Raw genomic sequence first — 23,506 nt, forward strand, 5'->3', positions numbered from 1 at the left:
GTAAAAGCTTTCAAGTTAGAATATTCTTTCTTCGGCTTCTTGCCTCTAAGTCTGTTACTTTCAGTTGTAGGTCTGATATAACTGTTGATTTGGCATTTAGGTCTTCAGTGAGAATTTGGATTTGCAACTCATTTGAATGTGTTTTTTGTTCAAGTGTGCCCACTCTTTCTGCAATTTGAGTAACAGATTTTCCAATGGATGAGAGTTGTTCCGAAAAGTTTTTTATAGCTGCATGAATGGGTTGCAAGGCCTGTTTTAATTCATCCATGTGGAAGCCAGTATCTTCACTATTATTAGTAGAATTTTTGCTAAGTTCCATCTGTTGTTTGTTGGTTTTTTGCCTTTTTGAAAGATTCTCCTTTTCTGGTGAGAAAATTGCAGAGGATTTAGCTTTTGTTGTCTGTACCTCCATAGAATTAGATTCAATTGAAGATTTTAGTTGCTTAGCCATGTGGTCTTCAGAGTGCTGCAGCAAGGCTAGGCCTTATTAGACACAGTATAGTGTAGCACTATAAGGTAGTATAAGAAGATATACTTAATTTGGCCACTGCTTGACAGCTGATAATATTAAATAGGTTGGATTTTGAAGCTGAAGTGGAATCCTTTGTACAAATGAACGTCCCAAAGCTCTGAGAAGTGTAAATCTAAGATAAAACTAAATGTAGTATGGAGCTCAGTTTAAATGCAGTTCACCAGGCGTCCACCATTTTGGAATCCAGATTCTCTCTTGCTCTTAAGGCATTTGTCCAACTGAAAGGTCACATAAAGTGGGTAATGGAAATGATCCCCTCTGAAATACTGAAAGAATGGCAGAGAAAAAGGGAAAAAATAAGCTTAGCACCTACTTATGCATATGTGTGTGTGCATGTATGTGTGCACACACACACGCACACACACACACACACATATATATATATATATATATATATATATATATATATGTGTGTGTGTGTATGCACACACACACACATATATATATATATATATATATATATATATATATATATATGTGTGCACACACACACACACACACACACACACACACACACACACATATATATATATATATATATATGTGTGTGTGTATGCACACCCACACATATATATATATATATATATATATATATATAGATATAGATATATAGATATAGATATATGTGTATGCACACACACACACACACACACACACACACACACACACACACATATATATATAAACATATATATGGCTCTACACGATAAAGTCATGTTATCATAACATCAAATGTGAAAACATTGAGACTAAAACAGTGAAGTTGCAGAACATCTAAAAGTCATAACAGCGAACCACAGAACCTACGAAAGCACCGATCATAACATCATGTACTCAAAACATCGAATTCTGGTAGGCAGACATGACATCCCACTGCTCCCAGAAGTGGAAAGCAACCAAAACACCAGATATCCTTCTATCAGGCCCACAATATAACCATAACCATTACACGCTGGAACATAAGTGCACAGCAAATAAGAAACTCATATTGTCCCAGAGCAGCACTACAAACAACTGTCAGCCAAATATATAACAAAAAACACCCAAGCAAAGTGTACAAAACTAAACTCATACAAGAAATCAGAATACGTTACATAGGAGACAGTGTACAGCGGTTCACACGCAATCACCATATCACAGCGTTAGTAAGCTTGCCACAGCTTTAAGAAAGTCAACAGCGGTATAGCTATGTTTGTTTTCCAGCACAGATTGGAATTGTGACTGCCGTAGTAACAATTTACGCTTCTTTGGGGAAGATGGACACTCTGCAGCCACATGAACATGCAGTTCCTCAACCTATCTTGCTCTCTTGCTAATGTAGACAAAAACACAGACAGATAGTAGCCGTAGAAGCCATGAGACAGTTTATCTGCTTGTGCCATGCTTCAATGCAGTTCTGTGTTCTAGGGAGACATAAGGCATTCGGGGCGGATATGTTCCAAACGTCAATCGGAAACAAAGGTGGGAACCTGGCAAATGCTGTACTCCTTGTCTGAAAATTCCTAGACTTTCCATGGATATACCAGTCACTGAAGTATCTCATCAATTCCCTCCCTTCAGCAGGGAACTCATCCCGTAATGTATGAAAGGCTGGTATTACCTCCTCTTCCTCCAGAAATGCTAATGCTACCAGACTCTTAACTGCCACCTGAAATGACTGTGAGCTGTTATACAGTGATCAAAATTAAACCCTGTACCTTTTTCCATATATTCTGTCCAAAGTAAAAGAAGCAGCCTTTACATGTCACTCCAGTAATATTCACCTGTAAACTCTTTATAGGTGCAATCTCAAATTCGGACATAACATAATGCACACTTGTCTCAAAGCGGTATTCCTCCAGCAACAAAAACACACAATGGCACATGATGTTGTATGTCTTTAAGGACTTTTTAGACATTAGGCAGTAAATAAAAGGTACGGTTTTAGTATACCCCGCATATTTGACCAGGCCATATATGCTCTATAACTGTCTACTGATTATACCCTTGTAGAAGTAAGTGCCTTCCATCAACCAAATTGTGGCATGGCTCAGATCATATAGATTACTGACAGTTGTGAATAACATCACTGTGATGTTGGCTACTGTATCTACTACCCACTTCTGAATAAACATGCCATCTTTTAGCAGGAACGAAGCAAGGTTAACATTTTCTAAGGTCATGTCAGGGGGTATCCTCAGTGTATTCTGCTGCCTGGGTACTCTGCCTACCTGCTGTACTAGGGCTTTGTGGTTGGGCAGACTGGGAATGTAATCTAGAGAGGTGGATGCCATGACATCATCCACGATGAGGCATGGAGTGTCCCTGGAAAGTAATGCTTTCTGTTTCAGCTCGGTACACATCAGATACCGCTCCACTTCTGCTGGTGTGCTGGTGTGACTATGGGCTGCTGATTTACAAAGTTGTTCCCCTTCTGACAGAGATACTGTTACCACCCTACCCGTAATTCATCTCCATGCTTGTACTTGCAACACCAGTATCTTTTGCTCTGCACAGTCCTCTCCAGGTTATACACATACCCAGCTATAAGGAGGCTATCCCTACCATTTTGTGATTTAGATTTAGGGTAGAGATTGCCTAACACTCCAGGGCGGTGGTGTCTGTTGTCTGCCATGTTGTTGGTACTGAATATGAATTCTTAAAGGTGTATGGTCTATTTACATGATTTGTTCTTTGTACTACTGTTACTATTGGCCTATTGGACGTGTGTACCTACCGAATTGTTCTACCACTTCCTACTACATTGTATGAATTTTGCTAGAGTGCTGAGGAGAAATATATTATTGTTGGGGTTATTGGCCTTTATGGAATTTTGAATTCACAATGTTATGGTTGGTGCTTTCCGACATTCTGTGCTTCGGCTGTTATCACTTTTTGTGATATATATATATATCCATGCCTGATCGGTCAGATCTGCCCTTCTTTTCCCTTCTTTTTCTTCTACCAGTAAACCTATCATACAATCTTCTATACATATATATATATATATATATATAAACGAAAAACCGTTCTAAAACTGTAAAGCAAAGTAGAATAATGCCAATAAACAATTAAAACTTTGTAACTAATAAAATTACGAATGGAGAAAAAACACAGCTGAGGCCGAACTGTTGTCTAGTGCTTTCATTCCTTTATTGTTGCTAGGAACTTCATCAGAACTGTATATATATATATATATATATATATATATGTATCTATATCTACACACACACACACACACACACACACACACACACACACACACACACACACACACACACACACACACACACACACACACACACACACACACACACACACACACACACACACACACACACACACACACACACACACACACACACACACACCATCTTTCCACCAGGTACAAGTCCTGCTATTACTGCATTACTTCTCTTTCTTTTAAATGGACAACTAGGATGTGATTAGCTATAAAGGTATCAGTTAGGTGCATGATTTGAAGCTAGTGCAAGGCAAGAAAAAAATGTATGAAAAACACAGGAATCACCAGCACACAAAATGTTAAGATAAATTGCTTTATTAGACAAAAAAAAATGAAAAAATGGTTTCACTAAACAACTTCATTGTCATTTTGTGTGCTGGCAATTGCTGTGTTTATAGATACTGATATCTACAGATACAGATAGATATAAATATCTATATAGCACTATAGCTACCTCTGTCTATCTATCTATATGTATGTATGTATATATATACACACACACACACACACCAACACACATGCACCCACACATGTATGTGTGTGTGTATATATATATATATATATGGGTCTACTACTAATGCCCGAAACGACGATTCCCCGACGGAAAACTCACCGACGCCAGATGACCGACAGGTAAGTGTACCGACAGGGTGATTTGCCGACAGTGGAAAGACCGACAAGGGAATGTGCGATCGCTACGCGGTAAGTGTGCGATGGTGACGGAGTTAGGAGCGGTCAGGTAAGTGCTCGAGATTGTGGGATGTCGGGTTAGGCTGTGGGAAAGGTGAGTGTGTGTTCGTGTCGGAGGTATGGTTCGGGTAAGGTAAGTGTGTGCTAGTGAGGGACTGTAGTTTAGGGACGGGTTAACTGAGTTAGGGTTAGGGTGCAGGTAGGTGATGTGTGCGTTAGTGTCGGAGCTTGGGCTAGGGGTGGGTTAAGTGAGTTAGGGTTAGGGTGCAGGTAGGTGAAGTGTGCGTTAGTGTCGGAGCTTGGGCTAGGGGTGGGTTAAGTGAGTTAGGGTTAGGGTGCAGGTAGGTGATGTGTGCGTTAGTGTCGGAGCTTGGGCTAGGGGTGGGTTAAGTGAGTTAGGGTTAGGGTTTGGGTCAGGGCTAGTGTGTATGCTATGTAGTGTCGCGTGTTGTTTACGTTCCGTGTGTCGGTGTAATGGTGTTCGGTGTTTTGCGTTGTCGGGTTTGTGTGTTGTCGGTCATCTGGCGTCGGTGAGTTTTCCGTCGGGGAATCGTCGTGTCGGGCATTAGTAGTAGACCCATATATATATATATATATATATATATATATATATATATATATATAAAACTATATCTATATATCTATCTATATATCTATGTCTAACTGCGGTGGTGGTGCTGCTGTAGTGTTGTCGCCTCACAGCAAGACGCAAGACGTTCTCCCGGTCGATTCTCAGCTAGAGCGTCTTCTGTGTGGAGGGATACGTGAATGGGGCATGCCTTCGTTGAAGGTTGTGCGTCAGGGCTGGTAACTCGGCACGTAAAAATCCACTACCAATCATTAGCGGACCGGAGTTGCGCTGTGGCCACCCCTAACCGGGATAAATCGAAAGACTCATATATATATATATATATATGTATATATATATATATATATATATATATATATATATATATATATATATATATATATAAACTCAAAATCCTGAAAAGACACAAGATACCAACACTCACTATATTCTAGCACAAGTACATACAGAAACAAATAAAACACAGACTATATTACTGTTCTCCAAGTATAAGCAGGGGAGTAAGCCCCCCTGCACCCCTACACCTCCTGTTGCTTAAATATATCAGCTCCAAGATTGCACTTAGTGTAGTGAAGTGGCAATAAAGTCAGTCCTCGCTGACTGCAGACATGAATGTTTCAGCCTTTTTACTGACCACAGCAGAACAGCATAAGTGAATTGCTTAGGTAAATATTAGAAACACAAACTTAAAATCAAACTTGATGTTCATAAACATTTGGGTGCCTGAAAAATATCCCAAATAACACCCAAACCTAACACCCAAACCAAAGGGTATGAAAGTCGCTCATATAATCCATTCAGTAAAACCTGAAGAAGAACCCAGTCAAGCTAGAATTGTCAATGGGTAATATCTTAAACCTCCCATAGTGGAAGCCCATGGGATATATGCTAATGACTACTGATGACATAAACAGCATTTCAGCTAAATGGTTTCTGAATGCCTATGACTTTTTTCTTTTTACTTTTAAAATCTTTATGAGTAAATTCAGACCAATAAAGCCAGACCCTATGAGATGTAGACATGCATGTTTCAGCCCTTTTATTGACCTTATCAGTACAACATAAACGGATTGTTTGGCTATCCTTTAGAAACACAGAGATTAAAATCAAGCCTGATGCCTATATATATATATATATATATATATATATATATATATATATATATATATATATATATATATATGTAAAATCAATCCTGATGCACATGTATATATATATATATATATATATATATGTGTGTGTGTGTGTGTGTGTGTGTGTGTGGGTCTACTTCAGAACGTCGAAGTCCCACAGCATTGAAGATGACATCGCTGAGACGAAATCAGCGAAAACCACATAAGCAAAAGATCAGATTGATAAATATCTTCCCAGAGTAAGTAACCACTAACACCAAATGTCATAGACATGTAATAGCACCATCCTCAACTCTGAGATTGCACTACAGTTGGAAAAACAGCAACGTTCTCCTTGTTGGCCAACAGGTTACTTACCCTGGGAATACATTTGCTGTTCTGGTCCTTAACTAAAATTAATTTTCTCTGATTTTGTCTCGACAATGTCGTCTGCAATTATCTAGGATTTCAATATTTTCAGGTAGACCCATACACACACACACACACATATATATATATATATATATATATATATATATATATATATATATATATATATATATATATATATATATATATATATATATATATATATATATATATATATGTGTGTGTATGTATATATATATATATATATATATATATATATATATAATATATATATATATATATATATATATATATATATATATACATACATATAGATATAATGCAGTCTTTGTACATTATGCCTGTTATACAATGTCCCATGCAATTGTATTGCAAACATGTTAACAGATTTTACAATACCTCTTTATATCTCTGTGTCATAGTCTGGATATTTTTGGCTATGACCTTAATCATTGGGGAATCTTCAGCCCAGTCAATTAACTGACTACGTTAACAAATGAATAAATAACATAAATACCTTGTTAGGCTCCATGTCTCCCTAAGGGTCTGTCATTAGACATTAATTAATTGCAGTTTATCATTGCCATGTCATTAGCACTATTTTTATTTTAAGTGGTGCTGTATTAGTTGGCATTTGCTAACTGGAAACACTGTGTGTGTGTGTGTGTGTGTGTGTGTGTGTGTGTGTGTGTGTGTGTGTGTGTGTGTGTGTGTGTGTGTGTGTGTGTATGTGATGTGTGCAATGATTTCTGTATGTGCCTAGAGATGTACTGGTGTCCCATCTGGGGCTATTTCCAAGCCTTACAGCACTTACTTATCAGGATAGGGTATGGCTTGTTCATCACCCTGAACAGTCTGGGGTTTGGAAGAGAAAATGAATAAAGTTACAGAGGCTATGAGGCTCTTCCATAGTTCTGAATCTGTCAGAGGTGTACAATAGCAAGATGGCACAGAATTAATATACAAGGCAGGTGGGTTAGAGTAGATACAGGGAAATCTGTCTTCAGAAAAAGAATGGCGTTGATCAAAAATAGTGTCAGAATTCAAGAACATATGGCAAAAGATAAGCTCTTCCCCACAAAGATTTGGGGAACAAGCTGTTAGGCTGTAACTGCAGCTCATCTGATAAATAATGGGTGGACTGTACAGTCTTTATCTGCCTTCAGAATCTTTGTTCCTATGTTTCAAGCCAACTCAGAAATAACAGTTGCTACTTTTCATGGAAAATCTAAATTGCTCACAGGATGTGTTGCAACTAGGATGAAAGAAGGGTTATTCTTTTGGCCAGAGTTTCTCTAATACCTTCATGTAAGACAGGAGCATTTTAATTTTTTGTCTCCTTCTTCGTCTCATGTGACTAGCGCTGCTTTATTACGAAGTATCATAATAAATGACAAAGTTCGTTATGTTGGAGACAATCAGCATCAGTGCCGTGTGCTGCAAATGTCACTGAGACATTTTGCCTATATGAGAAAATCCATCTGCTCTCATCTCCAAAGAGCTGAGTAATAACTTTAGATCACAACTGCAGAGCAAACAAATGTCTGCAATCCAGGACAAGACCAGTATAGCTTTTTTAAAACCACACATCTCCTGCCATCTACAACCTGTGGGTCTATATTACACCGTCAGACTTGTAGAAGTTCGAACACTGTAATATCGAATAAGATAAACACAAAAGCCAGAAGAAGTAGCTGGATTGAACCCACTCAAAGTAGTGCAGGCTGCAAATCACCACACAGTTGTAGAATGCAGAATCCACTTTATTAACTTCAGACCAAAAAAATCCAAGGATGAGCGCTTTCGTCCAGAAAGATCTAGACTTCATCAGACAATTTACCCCACATAGTTACTTCCTTCTTATACAGTTCAAACAGGAAGTTCCACCCAGTTATAAACTAATCAATTATGTCATTAAAAGCACAATATTTACAGTCACTGAATTTAAAAAGCAGACAAAATATTCAAACTGAAAAAGTTCATGGAACACACCACCCTAAAAACATACTATATATAAATACTGCTTCATAAAAATGACAATTTACAATAAATATTTAAATATGTTGAATGTGTTAAAACAATAAATATGTGTAATTAAATACTAAACACTAGATATAATAGAAAAGGTTAAGAGAAATAAATACACAACATAAATACTGAATATGTGATATTAAAATGTTAAAATGCATAATGGAGAAATATATATATATATATATATATATATATATGTACATATATATATATATATATATATATATATATATATATATATATATATACGGGTCTACTTCTGTTGGTCGACAACCCATTTCCCTGACACTCATTTGGTCGACAGCTCATTTTATCGACAAAAAGTATTCAAGGCAAAAACCTGGGATTTGCCCCCCCTCCCCACTGTTGTGCGACTGTGGAGTTGTTATATATAGTTGCGGGGTGTGGGGGGCACAGCCCCCCACATTGGGGTGTGGGCTAAGCCCCACCTAGAATGTTTGTCGATCAAATGAGCTGTCGACCAAATGAGTGTCAGTGAAATGGGTTGTCGACCAACAGAAGTAGACCCATAGATACACACACACACACATTTTATCTTTCCAGTGCCTTTAGTTTTAAAATTGGGCTAATTGAAATATTCTCATTCAGGCCTGGCCAGTTCCCGGCATTCAAACGTAATTGCCAGTATAATTCTCTCTTCTCAAGTAATAGTGACCATGCACCACCCCTCATGTTGGTACTAATATTGTCTATAATAAAAATTGGAACTTATGGTCCTTATACTCCAAAACATGTTTGCTAAGAGAATTTGTTTATTTTTTATTCCTTATGTCATATAGGTGTTCGTATATGCAATTTTTTAGCTTTCTATCAGTCTTGCCTATGTAAAAGCAAGAACAGGTGGTACACGTGGCACAGTAAATCACTTTCTCCGAGTTACAGTTGTATTTCTGATTGATTCTGATTTCGATATTATTGATGTCAAAAATATTGCCTTCTTTAATGTAACTGCAATAGTTACATCTGCCACATTTGTTCATAGAACCTGACCTGTGGTTTGGGTAAGAGTTACTGCTCTCAAATATGTTTTTCATATTCTTGCATTTCCTATATACCATAATAGGTTGCGGTCCTATTAGTGGTCTGATGTTCTTGTAATGTTTCAAAATAGACCAGTTTTTTGTTAAGATGTTTCTTACTATGTAACTATCTTGAGTGAATACAGTGATGAAAAAAGTCTTATAATCATTCTTACTTGCAACATTGTCAGTTTCTTGATTACTGGTGGAAGGACCACTGTCAGTCATATTACAAGAAAGTAAAGGTACATAAAACCCACGCTCTCTCTTGTTAACCACCTCAATCATTATTTCACTAATGAACTTACAAGGATAGCCTCTTTTTTGAAACATATTTCTCAGGTTGTCACATTCATCTAAAAATTCATCAGTACCAGATACCATACGGGCTGCACTCACACACTGTCCCTTAACTGTTGCTTTCTTTAGTTTGACTGGGTGTGTGCTAGAAAAATGCAGCAGTGAGTTCGAATACATGCTTTTCCTAAAGATTTTTTAGACAAACCTCTTATTTTCATATTTCTTTTCCAGAAAGACGTCTAAAAATGAAACTTTGTTAAGGTCTCTGGTATAAGTGAACTTTAGAAATTCTGTGGTGGTTCCAATATAGTTTATAAAAGCATCAATAGCATCAATATCTATATGCATATATCTAATATATGTAATATCCAACCCAAAAGTCTGAAATGCGAAAATAGAGAAGCCATGGCACACCGATTATTTTCCCAGGGAAAAAAATCAGTGAGCTGTTTTCGGGGCTTTGCTATTTCCTTCACTGTGGTGCGATCTCAGAGTTGGTATATTTAAGTGGGGAGTATGGGGGGCATAGCCCCCCCCCCACTTTAGTTTAAGTTTAAAGTGTAAGTTTTTGTGTTTTTTTGTCATGGAACAGCGATTTTTTTCCCCTAGGAAAAAAAAATCACTGTTCTGTGTTTTTGTTGTTATTGGATTTCGAACTTTACGGCTCGATATTACAACGTTCGAACTCCTGTGAGTTCAACGTTGTAATATAGACCCACAACCTGTTGCTGGTTATTTGCACAGGAGTGCAAGCTATATTCATATCTCATTAGGAAAAAATAAGCCATATGGTTCCTTAAAAGTCCACCTACCAAGTTTGGCATAAATTTGAAGTGCTTCAGTCAGACATCCATCTGGTCCTGTCAGATAGCAGAATTCTGTCACCTCCAACTTCAGGAGAAAGGGATTCAGGCTTTTGTACCAGGCAGCCAAAGGATGCAAAGCCAGACCCAAAGCTACCTGTCAAAGAGAAAGGCTTAATCAGTTTTTATAGTAATATAATATAGTAATATTCCTGGGTAGCACAGTTCTAATCTCATGATGATAGTAGTTTTAATTACAACTTTCTAACGTGTATCTATACATATAAATGCTTTTGTACCTTTAAGGCTACTGAGTACCCATAATGCATATAGCATGTTCTCAGTATGCTGCCATTTTGTGAGGCATTAAAGCTACATCATTATCTCGAAATCCTGAGCGCAATGCCATTATTTATCAGCACAGTTCAAATCCTGGAATTGTTGTGAGCTAATTTAGTGGAATATTTTTTTTTTCAGTTAAAGTGACTGAATTTAGGAAGAAAAATGGAATTCAATGTCAGAAACAGCACCAAACATCTCAGCAGATGCAGTGAGCTCAAAATAAACTATTTTTATTAAAAGGTAGCTGTTCTGCCTGAAAATAAAATTGTTTTATCAATTTTCATAGGTTCATAGGTGCGTACTAGGTTAATGGTCCTGGAGCCTCTACAAGACTAGCCCCAAAAAAAAAATTGCCCAGCCACCGTGCCACCTGATGTTAGTTCACAGTGCCCTTATCCAGTAGGGCAACTGGGATGATCCCTGGAGTGAACTTTCTCTTACCCATCCACTCATCAAGATTTCTCTTGAAGAGGGCCAGCGAGGTGCTCTGCTTGACATGAATGGGAAGCTTATTCCAGAGTGTGGAACACTGGTCGCCCATGTTGATAATGACCAGGTCTAGGATATTGCCGCCCCTGGTGGGTGTGTGGATAAGTTGATCCAAGGCATTGGAATTTATGAATTCCAGAAAATGTTGAGCAAGAGTTGGTACATGAGTAGTTTTCCCAGTTAATGGTGGTGTAGTTAAAATCGCCCATTATTAAGGTGTTGCGTTATACCCTAATATTTTCCAGTGTATCAAGAAATGAGGAGTAGGAATCCTGGGGCATGGTGGCGGATCTGTACCAAGTTACAATTTGGATTGCGGTCTTGCCCAGAGTTAGTTGTACTTGGATAATCTCGGATGCATTATGCTGAGCAAATAGCCTGGAGGTGTTGATATCCTTAATGAATATGGACTCATCTCCACCTTTAGTGTTTCGGTCCAGGTTAGGTGGCAGAAAGGTGTGGTATGAATTATAGCCTGGTAATGCAGGGATGCTCTCTGGAGCCTTGAACCAGGTCTCTGTCACTGCACAGATGTCAATGTTCTCCATTTTAAGGAGTGCCTCGAGTGAATGCATTTTGAGGTTTAGAGTTCTAGCACTGAGTAGCATTACCCTCAGATTTTGCTTGCTTGTACCTGTTATGGTGGTGAATTTGTCATTTGAACCTTGCCTAAGAAAAGGAATTATAGGGGTGGCAAGAACCTTAGCCAGTATCTGGAATCCCAAGGGTGACAAGTGCAGGTCATCTCTGGCAAAGCATTGTGGTCTGTCAATCATGTCATCCCAGGCAGACAGATAATGGATCCCCTTAGAATGACACCAGAAGCTTAGCCAAATGTTGAAGTTAATCATTTTGTCCTTGTACTGTGGTATCATTCTGGGTGATGGCAGGATGCTACTCAGGGCTAAGGTCATACCTGCCTGGGCTACAAGATCGGAGATCTCCTCCATGTCTCTTTTCATGTAGTCCAGGGAGATACATCTCACGTCATTCATACCACCATGAACAATGACAGAGTCATATTTGTAATTGTTGTTGATTGACCTGAGTGCACACGTTATGTGGTGTATCCTGGCACCCGACAGGCAGCTGACAGTAACTTTCTCCTTGTTTAGCCTGGTGAGTGGAACATCAGTGTGCCTGACTATAGAGTCACCTATGACTAGAGTGTTGGGTAGGTTGTTATGCCTTATGGGCTATGGCTGAGTGGCACACTGACTTTGTGGGCTATGTGTCATTTAGGTTGTGTTGGGGGGGTGGAGGTTGCTTGTGTTTCTGCTTTGGAGGTCTCTGTTGCTTGAGCAGATTTTTATTGAGAGCCTCCATGAATGTAGGTGTGTGTTTTGTGTTTCTATGTGTGTGTTTTGGTGGTATAGATTTTGAGGGATTATGTGATGACTGTGGTGTGGTGCAACTGTTGACCTTCACTTCTTGACTGTCTAGTCCAGTCTTGGGTGAAGAGAGCTTTGCTTCTAGTTTGGCTATATAACTGCATCTCTCACAGGTTGTAGTGCTGGGTGGTAGGAGGAGAGGGTTGTCTGTGTACATGAGGCAATTGCTACTTTGCCCCAAGATGCCCAGATTCACGAGGTAGACAGGAGAAAACACAGGGAGTTGACCCTTAGACATGTCCGGATAGGTGCTTATTTATTAAATACTAAAAACTGTTTTCCTCTAGACAAGTGAGGAAAGTTGAGTGCTGTAGTAATTTGTAGCTTATTTAGTGCTTACAAGTTCTGGACAAGTGCTGAGCTCAAACAAACAGATTTGGGTGCTAAAACTAAAAAACTGTCTAGTTCTAAGGGAAAATTTGAAGAGCAGACTTTATGGCACCAGGAATAGTTTAACCCTAGCTAAGCAGTGATGCATAAAGTGTATTTTTTTTTCTTTTTTAATCTAACAGTCGCAAATGAGCAAACTGAAACAAATTAACCAATTAAAAGCTAAAAACTGAGCCCCGTTCCAGCGGTCTTTGAACAGACAAGTTCTAACTGCACACTCCTGCCACTAGGTTGCAGGGGAACCTTCTCCAAAAAAAAGATGCTCTGGATTAGTGCTCCAGTTATACAAACAAAGCTGGCAATTACGTATATATGGAATGCATGGCTTAACCATTGAAAACAAAGCATCTGATTTACAAGTGTTATGCTTTCAGAGTACAACTGTATCACACAATGCTTTGTTATTACACCCAAGTGGTCATTACATATCTAAGGAATGCATGGCCTAACCACTGAATACAGACAGAGCATCTGATGTACAGGTGCAATGGTTTCGGACCACAGTTGTATTACACAAGGCTTTGCTACTACACCCAAGTGGTCATTACATATCTAAGGAATGCATGGCCTAACCACTGAATACAGACAGAGCATCTGCTGTACAGGTGCAATGGTTTCGGACCACAGTTGTATTACACAAGGCTTTGCTACTACACCCAAGTGGTCATTACATATCTAAGGAATGCATGGCCTAACCATTGAATACAGACAAATCATCAGATGTACAAGTGCAATGCTTTCAGACCACAATTGTATCACAAAAGGCTTTGTTACTACACCCAAGTGGTCATTACATATCTAAGGAATGCATGGCCTAATCATTGAATACAGAAAAAGCATCTGATTTACAAGTGTTATGCTTTCAGAGCACAATTGTATCATACAATGCTTTGTTACTATACCCAAGTGGTCATTACATATCTATGGAACGCATGGCCTAACCCTTGAATACAGACAAAGCATCTGATGTACAAGTGTTATGCTTTCAGAGCACAATTGTATCACACAATGATTTGTTACTACACCCAAGTGGTCATTACGTATCTATGGAATGCATGGCCTAACCATTGGATAAAGACAAAGCATCTGATGTACAAGTGTTATGTTTTCAGAGCACAACTGTATCACACAATGCTTTGTTACTACACCCAAGTGGTCATTACAGATCTAAGGAATGCATGGCCTAACCATTAAATACAGACAAACCATCTGATGTACAAGTGCAATGTTTTCAGACCACAGTTGTATCACACAATGCTTTGTTACTACACCTAAGTGGTCATTACATATCTAAGGAATTCATGGCCTAACCATTGAATACAGACAAAGCATCTGCTTTACAAGTGTTATGCTTTCAGAGCACAATTGTATCTCACAATGCTTTGTTACTATACCCAAGTGGTCATTACATACCTAAGGAATGCATGGCCTAACCCTTCAATACAGACAAATCATCTGATGTACAAGTGCAATGCTTTCAGATCACAATTGTATCACACAAGGCTTTGTTACTACACCCAAGTAGTCATTACATATCTAAGGAATTCATGGCCTAACCATTGAATACAGACAAAGCATCTGATTTACAAGTGTTATGCTTTTAGAGCACAATTGTATCACACAATGCTTTGTTACTATACCCAAGTAGTCATTACATATCTAAGGCCTAACCATTGAATACAGACAAATTATCTGCTGTACAAGTGCAATGCTTTAAGACCACAGTTGCATCACACAATGCTTTGCTACTACACCCAAGTGGTCAATGCATATCTAAGGAATGCATGGCCTAACCATTGAATACAGACAAATCATCAGATGTACAAGTGCAATGCTTTCAGACCACAATTGTATCACAAAAGGCTATGTTACTACACCCAAGTGGTCATTACATATCTAAGGAATGCATGGCCTAACCACTGAATAAAGACAAAGCATCTGACGTACAAGTGTTATGTTTTCAGAGCACAACTGTATCACACAATGCTTTGTTACTACACCCAAGTGGTCATTACAGATCTAAGGAATGCATGGCCTAACCATTAAATACAGACAAACCATCTGATGTACAAGTACAATGTTTTCAGACCACAGTTGTATCACACAATGCTTTGTTACTACACCTAAGTGGTCATTACATATCTAAGGAATTCATGGCCTAACCATTGAATACAGACAAAGCATCTGCTTTACAAGTGTTATGCTTTCAGAGCACAATTGTATCTCACAATGCTTTGTTACTATACCCAAGTGGTTATTACATACCTAAGGAATGCATGGCCTAACCCCTCAATACAGACAAATCATCTGATGTACAAGTGTTATGCACTCAGACCACAATTGTATAACACAATGCTTTGTTACTACACCCAAGTGGTCATTACACGTCTAAGGAATGCGTGGCCTTACCATTGAATACAAACAAATCATCTGATGTACAAGTGTTATGCATTCAGGGCACAATTGTATCACACAACGCTTTGTTACTACACCCAAGTGGTCATTACATATCTAAGGAATGCATGGCCTAACCATTGAATACAGACAAAGCATCTGATGTAGAAGTGCAATGCTTTCAGAGCACAATTGTATCACACAATGCTTTGTTACTATACCCAAGTGGTTATTACATATCTAAGGAATGCATGGCCTAACCATTGAATACAGACAAAGCATCTGATCTACAAGTGTTATGCACTCAGACCACAATTATATAACACAAAGTTTTGTTACTACACCCAAGTGGTCATCACATACCCAAGGAATGTATGGCCTAACCACTGAATACAGCCAAAGCTTCTGATTTACAAGTGTTATGCTTACAGAGCACAACTGCATCACACAATGCTTTGTTACTATACCCAACTGGTCATTACATATCTAAGGAATGCATGGCCTAACCATTGAATACAAACAAAGCATCTGATGTACAAGTGCAATGCTTTCAGACCACAACTGCATCACACAATGCTTTGTTAATCCACCCAAGTGGTCATTACATATCTAAGGAGTGCATGGCCTAACCCTTGAATACAAAGCATCCGATGTACAAGTGTTATGCTATCAGAGCACAATTGTATCACACAATGCTTTGTTAATACACCAAGACAGGATTGTAGTATCTTATTCACAAAATGCTGAAGTTCTTAAAGAACTTCATCAATGACTTCAAGGCCTTATTGAGTGTTGTAAAAAGTTAAATTGTTGGTTTTGTTACCCAATTTTAGCATGAATATTGCAAAGCTTGTGTCAACACTCCAGTTTTGTGTAACACATAAAAATTACAGAAAAGTAAATGCTTAAAAACACTTGTGTGACAGGAAATACAGGTAATATTCTACTCACACTCTACCTGTACCTCAACAAGGCCAAGCAGTGCACCTGAACCTGGAGAGGGAGAGAAAATGGGAAAATCTGATGTTACTATAAAAGGTGTATGAACTGCAATCCTACATGTTGCAAACAGATGAGGGTGCGGTTGTGAAATTTAACTGGAGACATGTCCAGGCAATTCCTGAGAATGCTCAACAAGAATATCATATATCACAGAGCCATACCACATGTTTGAACCACAAAAAACATATGTCACAGAGTCATACCATGTGTTTGAACCATGAAAACCATCTATCACAGAGCCATACCACATGTTTGAACCAAGAAAACCATATGTCACAGAGCCATATAATGTGTTTGAACCAAGAAAACCATATATCACAGAGCCATACCACGTGATTGAAGAAAAACATATGTCACAGAGCCATACCATGTGTTTGAACCAAGAAAACCATATCATCTGCTCAGCCCAGTCCCTACCCGAACTGCAAGAGGTCACACAGGATGCCTTTTCCTCTGTTGAAACTTTGCTATCCGATGCCCAGTTAATACTCAACCCAAACAAAACTATACTCCTCATCTTCAAACCCACCAAACATACTCAAAACAACTCTCACTTTAACATCACAGCGAAAGACAACACCACTATCCACCCAACAGATCACACCAAATTGCTAGGAGTTGAAATAGACAACAATCTCAAATTTGACATTCACATCTCCATGACCATAAAAAAAGTCCACAAAAAATTAGGAGCCTTATACAGAAATAAGCAACTCCTCACCAAAGCAGCTAGGATTTCAGTTGCAAATTCACACCTTATCTCCACCCTACTGTATGCCTCTCCAATATATACCAACCTAAGGCAATTCAATCTAAATAAACTCAAAACCTGCTACAACAAAATCGCCAAATTCGCCACCGAGGCATCCTACCGCAGTCACCACTGTCTCTCACTTACTGAACTAGGCTGGCTAGAACTCCCCTCACCTCCTTCAATGGTATCAACTCGCACTCGCCCACAAACTAGTAAACCATCCTCTAAAGGTCCCATCCCTCCAGAATCTACTCCAACCCTATCTCACCACCAGACCACTACGATCCAGCAACAAAACTCAATTACAGGTTACTAGAGCCAATAACACTGCTGGAGAAGCACTATTCTCCAGTGCTATAGCCAAATCATTGAACACCCTCCTCCCCACAATAACCTCTGTACCATCATGCACCCACTTCAAAGCTTTACTTAAAGCGCACCTAAAAACATGCTGGCTATGCCTTTGTAACTCTCCCCTCTAACTTCTCCCACTCCATCTACCCTCTACCTCTCTTCCACTCCACAAAACTACCTTTTATTACAACAAGTTCTGATACTATCTACTTATTATAAGGCAGTAACTTCTTATTGTAACAATTGTTAATATCTGCTATGACTTCGTGGATGGAACAGATGTTAGTTTTCTACTGAATGTACTATGTTCTTCATCTGTAACTATGTTTGTAATATTTTAATTGCTAGGATTCTTCATCTGTAACGTTTGTAATATTTTAATTTGTGGAGCTTTTCTCCCCAGGCCTCCGCTGAAAATGGACCTGCATCCAGTCGGACATTCCTGGTTAACAAATGTAAATAAATCACAGAGCCATACCACATGATTTAACGAAGAACACCATATATCACAAAGCCATACCATGTGTTTGAACCAAGAAAACCATATATCACAGAACCATACAACATGTCTGAACCAAATACCAAGAAAACCATATATGTCACAAAGCCATATCACATATTTGAACCAAGAAAACCATATGTCACAGAGCCATATCATATTTTTGAACCAAGAAAACCATATGTCAGAGCCATATAATGTGTTTGTACCAAGAAAACCATATGTCACAGAGGCATAGCATGTATTTGAACCAAGGATGATGATATCATTAGGTAACTAAAGTATGTTGTCACAGACAACTACCCAGCATAACAATGACAGTTCTAAATAGAAGACAAATCATGAGGCCACCTAGATTGCCTTAACTCCTAATGTGACCGTATCAACTGCTACCCAGAATGCTCCATCTAGAGATATGAGAAAATACTCTGAAATCTCTAACCATCTATCTAACTTTCCTTTTGCCACAGGTTATGTTCCACTGTGAGTGCCTCGTTGTGACTATGAAGTTCTTCTGCTAGAATGATACAGAGATTACAGCTATGTTCATGGGCAGATAGGTGATTGATTCTTCTGTACTTTAATATTTAACTGGTACAGTGAAATGTCTCTTTTCTTGTGGAAAAATCATATAACTGCCTCAAAAGCTGCTGTTTGAATGTATGCATTAAAATGTGCACAAAGTTCTAAGTAATTTCCTGCAGCTGTTGCACAGCGTTTGAGAATGTTTGTTATCTACTTAAAACATGACAAAATCCTTCAGAGGGAGAGCTCACCTGTCTTCTATCTCGGGGGGGGGGGTGATGATAGCTAATGGTAGTAGTTTTATGTATCGTATGCACAATTTTGTAATGTGTGTGTGTGTGTGTGTGTGTGTGTGTGTGTGTGTGTGTGTGTGTGTAAATGTGCTTGTACATTTGAGACTACTAAGTACCCATAATGCATAGAGCCTATCAGTCACACGAGAAGAAGTTGTGATAGAAAGCATGTTCTGAGTATGCTACCTTTTTGTGTAAAAATAAAGCTACATCATTATCTTGCAATCCTGAGTGTAGTGCCATTATTTATCAGCACAGTTCAAAGACTGAAATCGTTGGCTGGAGTTGTGAACAGACAGAGTTGTAACATCAGATAGTGCTGTAGCTAGTGTGGTGTGAGAGGAGCAACTGCTCTGGGGAATAAATTGTTAGGGGTCAAGATCATCTAATCCTGAAATCTCCTCAATGTATTACTAGAATTTAATAGCCAGTACTACATTTGCGGTCAAACCTGAATGCTGCCATATGTGATCTAAACTGTAGCAACTGCTTGCTACAAAACCTGAGTGCTATAGTGTTCTGTGCAGGCAGGGTATAAAATGTAGCAACTGTCTGCTATATTTGTAGCAAACATTTTGCTATGGTTTAATAAAATGTGACATCTGGTCAATACCCCACCAGACTGCCAACAATAATGCAACATCAGTTACTATCCTGGGTCAGTAACTAAGGAGCTTCAGTGCTGGCTACTGACTCCGATAAGAGACTGTCACTCAAACAGGAGTAATATTTCACAATTTTCCCCTAAGAGCACAACAGGAACATGCTCTATAACCTGGGACTGGACTGTATACATCTGTCCACCCCAACTATAACTCTTTATTACACACTTCAGAGAAGTGTGTCCCAGCATAAGACCTCTGATACACTCACACTTAAATGAATTAAATCTCACACATCTAAACACTTCTGGAAAAGCCTGACAGATTTCCAGCTGTGCCACTTCCCCAAAATAATATAGTAACAATCTACCACCAATCAGAGACCCTTCATGCTCTTTTAAAGGGGGTGTCCAATTATGAATATTAGATATTAGAACAAATAGTAGCAAATGACCTAAACCAGCCAGGCTTTCATCGTGGCCCAGGAAGTTATGAAAGCAGGTATAAGCACTTTCAAATCAGTAAGACAATGGTGACTGACCAGCCACAATGTAAATTAATAAAAATATTTAATATTGAGCAAAATGATAAAAAATAAAATCAATAGTGTAGGATATAAATCCAACATTTAGAAAAACTCTAACTGATTAGTTATAATTTCCCTATATGACTAAAGAACACTGTCCCTGATCTAAACTATTTTATTTATTTATTTATTTTACATTTGCTAACTGGGAAAGTCCACTGGACACAGGTCCTTTTACAGTGGAGGCCAAGGGAGAAAAGCTCCACAGATAACACAGCAATTAATATCACTAGAGATGTACAGTACAAAAACTAAATTATTACAACAGAACAAAGGCAGGCTTACAGTTCTTGGTGAGTCCTTTTGGGTATTCACTGCACAGTACAATTGTGAACAACTGACAACTGCTATAACTGACACGTGGCAACTATAACTGCAACTGACAACAACTGTCTTCAGCAGGCCCTTTTATAGCTTAGCTTAACTGTCATAACCGTTACAGTTTTAACTTTCACTTCATATTTTGAAAGTTAACTAACAGCTGTTAACTAAAGTTCCTTCCTGTCTTTCAGCCTCTGACAATAACACATAGCAACTGTCTTCATTCCAATGACATAATCTGCAGATCAGCTGATTCTGCGCCAGTCTGCAGTTAGAATCTTCACAAATATGTGCACACTGTTCAAGTCTTTAAAAATTCTGTACAAACAGATTATAAATCAACATGTAAGAACTTATTTACAGTATTATAACTAGTCATGCTGGCATAATACACAGATTAATCTGAAATGTATGCACACAACCAGACAGACATGTTAGCACAAATGACAGTATCTAATTTCTTCTCATAAAACATGAGCACTGTAGCATTCCATGCAGGCAGGGTATAAGCTGTAGTAACTGCTTGCCAGCAGCATGCTACAATTTAAAAAAAATATTTTAAACTAAAACATGAGCACAAGAATGGTCCATGCAGGCCATATATAAGCTGTAGCAACTGTTTGCTACATTTGTATCAAACAGTTTGTTACAGTTTAAAAGATGACTTTTTAATAAAATATGTTGAAGGAGGGTTGGGGCAGGGCACAAAAATAGGATCTGAATGGCTGAGGCAGAAGAGAGGGTGTATGTGTCATGCATCTGGCCACCTGGTTGGTGTGCCAGTAGAAGGAATGTCCTTTTTTTTTTGCTCTTCAATGGAAGACCTGGAAGGGGACGTTGGTTCATAACATCAGTTGAACCAGCTATGCATCCAACATCAGAAGCCCTCAGATGAGTTCACTTCTCCAAACATTTAAACAGATCCAGCCATTTGATTCTACTAGTTTCTGTTTTAAAACTCTGAATTTGGAAACTCCAGACAATGTTTGTTTCAGCACACCATGCAATCATACACTGCCCAAAAACTGACACATACCGGGGCCTGAGGATTCTAGTACAGCTATTAAAGGGATTTGAAAACTGAACTGTTTGGTTATCTGGTTTGATCCAGAATTGTCATTCAAATATTGTGCTGATCATCTGGAGTCCAAATTTAAAAAGAAATTGGTTTATGTTAAAAAGTTATGGAAGCCATTTAACTGCATCTTTCTGGAGTCACTGGGATATAGGGTACCTTTTGTAATGTTCCTTTCTGTTGCCAACACTTCTTGTTACAGTCTCGGCTTTTGGGCTAGACTTTTGTTGCATGTCCCATTGCATGCCTGAAGGAATCCATTTTGTATCAGTTTATTTGCCCAGTCACTACCTGAGTAAAATTATAAAATGCAGCAGCAGAATAAAAATGAGATGTGTGCACAGCAGATGCTGAAAGGTAAAACACTATACTACGGTCTGTGGAGGAAGATGCGCAGAAAATTATCTGCACTTTGTTACCTCCATACACTCCAGCAGGGCAGAAGGACTATTGCCAAACATTTCCAAGGAGCAATACCATATTGCAGACATTATATGGACACAGAGGCAGACAAGCAGCCATCCATTGATGTATTTAGCTGAGTTTGCTTAGAAATTCAGTCCAGAAGTACACAAGAGTGAAGTTTAGCCAAGTCTAATTTCTTAGCGATAGGGTTTAGTGACCTCAAACAGAAGAACACTCCAGAATGTTTACTTGAAGAAATGGAGCCTTGAGCAGCTAACAAACAGATGGAAAGGAACAAAAACATCAGCAGAGGCTGTCCAGGTAAGAAGATGAATGGCTACAGAATTTAGTCTCAGCGGTGCTCAGTCCCATGGGAAGAAAGGTACAACTAGATGCCAAAAGGGCATAAAATATGTCTCATCAAAGAAGGAGGATAAGAGGAAAGCATAGAAAGGGAGCAGCCAGGAAGAAATAGAGAGGGAAACTGGGAGTGTGACAGGAAACAGGTGAAGAGAATGCGACTTCAAATGCTATGCTGGAGAAAAGGGGAGGGGGTGTAAGGAAAGAGACATACAAAGAGAGTGGAAGTGAGGGAAAGAAGAAAGAATGAAACAGAAAGAATAATAAAGTAAAGCAGGGACTGAAAAGTGGAGAAATACGATGCTGGTTCACTAGCAAGAAACACTGGAACACAGAGGTCATGGGATGCCTTGTATTTAACCAGTGCAGGTTTTGTAGTTACTTTAACATTCAGACTATCAGAAGCTGTTCATGCAGGAATTAATAAGTTATTGATGGTAAAAATAGTGTTTTACATAACCACTTCTTGTGCGTAGAACAAAGGATATAATTTATTTTTCACTAACTAAAAGAAACAGGTTAAAAATACCATGGTGAGAAAAAAGGTCAAAATACACCTCAGATGCTTAGAAATATGATAGTCCACAGACAGACACAATTTGTGAGCGTGTGTGTGTGTGTGTGTGTGTGTGTGTGTGTGTGTGTGTGTGTGTGTGTGTGCATGCGTGCGTGCGTGCGTGTGTGTGTGTGTGTGTGATTGTGTGAGGGGGAGAGAAAGAGGGACTGAAAACTAAAAAGGCAAGATTCTTGGACTGTCATAAAAGTGAGGGCCCTCCTGAATGAAATACTAGTTGCAGGGTTCATGTTGAAAAGAAGAATTACATTTAGCATTAGTTCAAGTGATCTAGCCTGACACTTAATGGAAAAATAAGGGTAAAGGGTTTGAGATTGATTTATTTATTTTATTTTACATTTGTTGACCGAGCTAGTCTAACTGGATATATGTCCATTTTCTGTAGAGGCCCGGGGAGATAAGCTCCGAGGAAACAAAATAAAATCACATATACAAAAATG

The 23,506-nt window shown here is 38.7% G+C and overlaps 1 protein-coding gene across 1 annotated transcript in view; it reads right to left on the minus strand.

Moving 5' to 3' along the window:
- LOC122789780 overlaps positions 1-23,506 on the minus strand; it is a 728,210-nt gene that overhangs the window by 254,580 nt on the left and 450,124 nt on the right. The window contains exon 11 of the mRNA XM_044057221.1: positions 10,720-10,867. Coding sequence (XP_043913156.1) covers positions 10,720-10,867 — 148 coding nt within the window. The remainder of the gene's footprint in view (positions 1-10,719; positions 10,868-23,506) is intronic.

The sequence above is a fragment of the Protopterus annectens genome, chromosome 15.part0 (genome assembly GCF_019279795.1).
Source record: "Protopterus annectens isolate FY-2018-M chromosome 15.part0, PAN1.0, whole genome shotgun sequence".
NCBI lineage: Eukaryota > Metazoa > Chordata > Ceratodontiformes > Protopteridae > Protopterus > Protopterus annectens.